A 6000-nucleotide genomic window follows, 5' to 3' on the forward strand; every position below is an offset into this window, starting at 1 on the left:
AATCAGGTCCTTTTATCTTGACCTGAATGAACAATGAAAGTTCTACAAACAAAGCTGAGCCTTTCCTACTCTCTTGGAGATTTCTTCCTACCTAAATGTCACCTAGTTCCCTACTCAGGCAGCGACACCTACAGGCCAAAGGAAAAGATGAGGCCAAAGACAGCTCAGGCTGTATCTCCATCAGAGCTAGGTTTCATCCCACCTGAATATAATTCCCGTGGCTCTTTCTCCAGCTGGACAGCGCTTTTTAGAAGTTCTAAGTATTGGAGCGAAGGAGTGGGTAAAGTTCTTGCTATGCAAGCAAGAGGACCTGAGTTTGACCCCGGCAGCCACGTAGACAGCTAGGTGCAGGCAGGACTGGTGAGATGGCTCAGCCAGTAACGGCAATCGCCCCACCAATCAGATCCCCGAGTTCAACCCTGGGCTCACCTGCATTCCACAAGCTGTCTTCACACATGCATGCATCCATCCACACGTACTACACACACACACACACACACACACACACACACACACACACACACACACACACACACACACGTCTTCCACCACAATACATAAAGTATAACTTAAACAAGTACTAAATGCGGAGAGAAATCCCAGCTCCTGCAGGAAAAGAGGCTTCAGGAAGGGTTTTCAGAACGTGCAAGTCCTGGGGCTGGAGAGATGGCTCAGTGGTTAAGAGCACTGGCTGCTCTTCCAGAGGTTCAATTCCCAGCAACCATATGGTATGGTAGTTTACAACCATCTATAGTGGGATCTGATGCCCTCTTCTGGCATAAAGGAGTACTTGCGATAAGCACTCATACATAAAATAAATAAATAGATCTTTTTTAAAAATATTAATTTATTTATTATGTATACAATATTCTGTCTGAGTGTATGCCTGCAGGCCAGAAGACGGCACCAGACCTCATTACAGATGGTTGTGAGCCACCATGTGGGAATTGAACTCAGGACCTTTGGAAGAGCAGGCAATGCTCTTAACCTCTGAGCCATCTCTCCAGCCCCAATAAATAGATCTTTAAAGAGAGAGAAGGGGGAGTGGCACATGCCTTTAGTCCCAGCAAAGTGGACCTCTGTGAGTTTGAGGCCAGCCTGGTCTATAGAGTGAGTTCAAGGACAGCCAGGACTGTTACAGAGAGAAAGCCTGTCCAAAAAATAAAATTAAAAATAAAACTAAATTAAAAAAATAAAAAAATTCCTCTCCTGGTCTCACTGCAAAAAGGGACAGCATGAAACACAGCCACACCAAGCAGCCCTGAGCCATATAAACATGGTGGCCTTCACAGGACACTACCTACAGGTCAAGTGCAAAAAGGTGTCTATTCTACCCTTCCTCACCACACCACAGTGGGACCAGAGTGCGGCTGTTGAAACACATTTGTCTTTTGGGGATCTTTTGTCATGGTTTTCTACTTTTCTTTCAAAAAAGAATTTTCTACCTTTTAGAAAAGCAATGTTGATGGCAAGGCCCCATGCAGAAATGAGGTATTTCGGTGAGAGAAACAAAAGGGGTTTGTTCTGTTTTGTTTTGTTTTAAAGTGATTCAGTCAGGGGGTGGTGGCGGCGGTGGCGCATGCCTTTAATCCCAGCACTCTGGGAACAGAGACTGACAGATCTTGTGAGTTCGAGGCCAGCCTGATCTACAGAGCAAGTTCCAGGACAGCCAATGATACACAGAAACACCCTGTCTCGAAAAACTGAAAGGAAGGAAGGAAGGAAGGAAGGTGAGATGGCTCAGAGGCTGCTCTTACAGAGGACCTGGTTTCCCAGCACCCATGTGGCAGCTCACAACTGTTTCTAACTCCAGTTCCAGGGGGTTTGATGCCCTCTTCTGGCCTCCATGGGTACAGACACATAGGTAGTTCACAGATACACAGGCAGGCAAAACACTCCTGCACATGGAATATAACACAAATAATAAAAACTCTAAAAATGTTTCGGGGCAAATTTCAGTTTTATTTTAGACCAGGCTGACCTTGAACTCGCAGAGTGCTGGGAACAAAGTTTCCATAGCTCATTTTTAGCCAATCAGAGTTTTAAAGCTGGAAACATCCTTAGAGATGATCTCCAGTAATTTCTGTTTACAGATAGGAAACTGCCATTTGAAGCTTTGCCCAGTAGCTCCCTGTCAGAGACACAGCAGGACCTGGCCTTGGGCCTGCTGCCCTTCAGCCCAGCCACTTCTCACCCCACTTCTCTGCCTTCCATGCCTCCGCCTGCAGCTGCTCTGTTCATTCTGAGAGCTGGTGTTCAGTCCCTGAAGGACGGTTTCTCAGACTGGACAGTGGGGCACAAACAGGAACCCGCCCGAACTCAGAATGAGGAACTCTAGGTCACTAGTAAACATCACATCCCAAAAGGCTATGAAACTGCCATGTCCCGTGGCCCAAGACACAGATCTGCACACTAAATATTTCCTATTTAGTAACACCCGGTTTTGGTGTTACACCCTCGGTAGAGCTCGCGCGCCACTGTACCGAATGCGAGTCGGGCAAGGACCTGGAGAACACACAAAGAGGTCGGGGTCATTCGATTGGAGATCAAGCGAATGCCGTTTCTTCAGACTGGGGAAAGCCCTTATATTCAGATTGGGGAAAGTCCTAATCTAACTAACTGCAGCACCAGCCCCCCCCCCCAAAGGCAGGTGGGAAATTACCATATCAACAATGGAATGAATGCCCTTAGCTAATCACCAGGTGGGGCAGGGGAAATACAGGAACTAAGAGAATGCTAGTCTCTGACTAGAAACTGTATGCACCCCAGGAATAAGGGCTGAATGCTAGGTCATGTTGACCAGAAATTGTCCTCGAGATGCGCCCCAGGAATAAGGGCAGACCAGGGCGCTACACTATTTCCTCCTCTTTTTTTTTAATTTTTTTTTATTTTTTTTTAATTTGAGACAGAGTTTTACTATGTAGCTCTTGCTGACCTGGAATTCAATATGTAGGCCAAGTTAACCTTGAACTCTGAGATCTTGCCGATTTCTGCTTCCTGAGCATTGAGATTAAAGGCATGTACCATCATACCCTGCTAAACTACATGATTAAATCTTTTTGTATTTTTTCTTTTTTTTTTTTTTGGTTTTTCGAGACAGGGTTTCTCTGTGGTTTTGGAGCCTGTCCTGGAACTAGCTCTTGTAGACCAGGCTGGTCTCGAACTCACAGAGATCCGCCTGCCTCTGCCTCCCGAGTGCTAGGATTAAAGGCGTGCGCCACCACCACCCGGCCTTTTTGTATTTTTTCGACACAGGATTTCTCTGTAGCTTTGGAGCCTGTCCTGGAACTAGCTCTTGTTGCCTGGGTTGGCCTCGAACTCACAGAGATCCGCCTGCCCCTGCCTCCTGCCGCTCGGCTTAAAATTTTTTTCAGCTATCAGAAATGTTCTTAATGAGGTCCTTCCACTGTCACTCATCTGTGTAGGGAAGGTAGAGTGTTTATTTTGTGTGTGGTGTCCGTGTGGAGATCAGAGGACAACCTTCAGGACTCAGTTCTCTCCTTCCACCACACAGCTGACTTAAGTCGTCAAGCTTTGTATTATATCCCTTTACTGACGTAGCCATTTTGCTGGCTCCAAACAAACAATTTTTTTGTTTGATTTAAAAGGCCTGCTATTAGGACAAGTGTGTAACAAGCCATGCCTTGGCATGTTGTTCATGAAGCTGTACACATGAACTAGAATGCTTAGCCCTCTGAAGACCCCTGCTCTTCCTTTTCTCCGTGCAGCCCTGAAGTTTGATGACATTCGAGTGTTTGGCTACACGGCCTGGTCCCTCCTGGATGGCTTTGAATGGCAGGACGCCTACACTACTCGCCGAGGGCTGTTTTATGTGGACTTTAATAGTGAGCAGAAAGAAAGGAGGCCCAAGTCCTCGGCGCACTACTACAGACAAATCATACGAGACAACGGTTTCCCTTTGAAAGAATCCACGCCAGACATGCGGGGGCAGTTTCCCTGTGACTTCTCCTGGGGAGTCACTGAGTCTGTTCTTAAGGTAAATTAACCACACGCTAGGGGAGAGGGTATACAATATGTTCTTACAAACATACGGGTTCGGATGTTTTGTTTGCCTATATATCTGTGTGCCTGTGCTCATAAATCCAGAAGAGGGCTGGCCTTGAACTCAGAGACCCACCTGCCTCTGTGGGGGGGGGGGGAGGCTGGGATTAAAGGTGTGTGTCTGGAGACACAACACCCATTGCAGGTGCTCTGAAACACTGGTCAGTGTTCTCAACTGCTGATGCATCTCCAGCCCTGAGTTGGGTTTTAAAAACTTGTCACCAGGTTTACTGATTAAGTGCTTTGCCCACTGAACCATCTTTCCAGCCTGAACCCACTGGTTTTTTACTGGTGTATGCTAATTATACAAACTAGTCTGTTTCAGAACCACCGCTTCACACGTATATAAAACACACTCTGGTCATGGTCACCTCCACGTTACATCCTTTACCCTCCTACTGGCCTCTTCTTTTGGGGGGTGACTCACCTTTACGTGGTCTCTGAGCAGATAACCACGTGCACTGTCTACAGCTCGGGCTTTCTGGGGCTCTGTAAAGTGCAGGGCAATTCTTTTGATCTTGCCCTTTTTTGTTGCAAAATTGCCTTTTATAAACATCTTTTCAATAGCACTGGGATGTTCTGAACTTTTCAAAACAGGAGCTGGCCTTAGCTGGGAAGACTGCTCGGATAATTGATGATTTTGCACAGATTGAACTCCATGCCCACATGATCAATGTTCTCTCAGTTTAATGTTCTAGATAACCGGTTGGCAGATGGCAAGAGGGCAGTGATATGACTTTGTAATTAGACTATGAAAGATGACACATGAGAAAACAATTAGAAGGAAAATATTTACCAAAGGTTAATTATCGGTTTTCATGGTGCATTTAAATTCAGTCGGGGCGAGGGAGGGGGAGTACTTTAATGAAAGCACAGAATTTTTCCTTGCTCTAATTAATCTTGAATTTGGAAATGTTTTTCTTACATCTTTTGTTTTAGTTTATTTTACTAGTTTTTTGAGACAGAGTTTCTCTGTGTAGCCCTGGCTGTTCTGAAACTCAATCCAAGTCACCTTACGTTTGAACAATGGTTTTCAGTGGAGACCCCACCTTCCGAGAGCATCTATCTGGTCCCCACAGTGCGCCTGGGAAGTGGGTGATGCAGGACCATCCCCATGTGATTGTGCAGTCCAAGCTCAAAGAGAAAAGTTCAAGGTTGAGGTTATAACTCAGTCAGTACAGTACCTGCCCAGCACACCCAGGGTCCTGAGGTTTTTTTGTTTGTTTTACTTTTTTATTGTTTTTTATTGACTCTACACTTTTCTCTGCTCCCCTCCCTGCCTCTCCCCGCCCACCTTCAACCCTCCCCTAAGATCCTCCATGCTCCCAATTTACTTAGGAGCTCTTGTCTTTTTCTACTTCCCATGTAGATTAGATCTATGTAAGTCTCTCTTAGTGTCCTCATTGCTGTCTAAATTCTCTGGGATTGTGGTTTGTAGGCTGGCTTTCTTTGCTTTATGAACCAAAAACCACCTATGAGTGAGTACAAGTGATAATTGTCTTTCTGTGTCTGGGTTACCTCACTCAAAATAATGTTTTCTAGCTCCATCCATTTTCCTGCAAAATTCAAGCTGTCATTATTTTTCCTTATCCATTCTTTGGTCGAGGGGCATTTAGGTTGTTTCCAGGTTCTGGGTATGACAAACAAAGCTGCTATGAACATAGATGAGCACATGTCCTTGTGGCACGATTGAACATCCTTAGGATATATACCCAAAAGTGGTATTACTGGGTCTTGAGGAAGGTTGTTTCCAGGGCCCTGAGTTTTATCACGAGCATTGCACTAACTAGGTGTAGCGGCATATGCCTGTACTCCCAGCACTTGGGAATGGAGACAAGAGACACAGGAGTTCCAGGTCATCCTCGGGTGCTTATTAGGTTTAAGGCTAGCCTTGGGCTATATGAGCTAAGGTGCGCGCGCGCGCGCGCACGCGCACAC

At 45.9% G+C, this 6000-nt stretch overlaps 1 protein-coding gene across 1 annotated transcript in view; it reads left to right on the forward strand.

The window, feature by feature from the left end:
* Klb (klotho beta) overlaps positions 1-6000 on the forward strand; it is a 37351-nt gene that overhangs the window by 22824 nt on the left and 8527 nt on the right. The window contains exon 3 of the mRNA XM_050149958.1: positions 3729-3997. Coding sequence (XP_050005915.1) covers positions 3729-3997 — 269 coding nt within the window. The remainder of the gene's footprint in view (positions 1-3728; positions 3998-6000) is intronic.

This window comes from Alexandromys fortis, unplaced genomic scaffold, assembly GCF_014885135.2.
Source record: "Alexandromys fortis isolate MF-2015 unplaced genomic scaffold, M_Fortis_MF-2015_v1.1 scaffold_0, whole genome shotgun sequence".
Classification (NCBI taxonomy): Eukaryota; Metazoa; Chordata; class Mammalia; order Rodentia; family Cricetidae; genus Alexandromys; species Alexandromys fortis.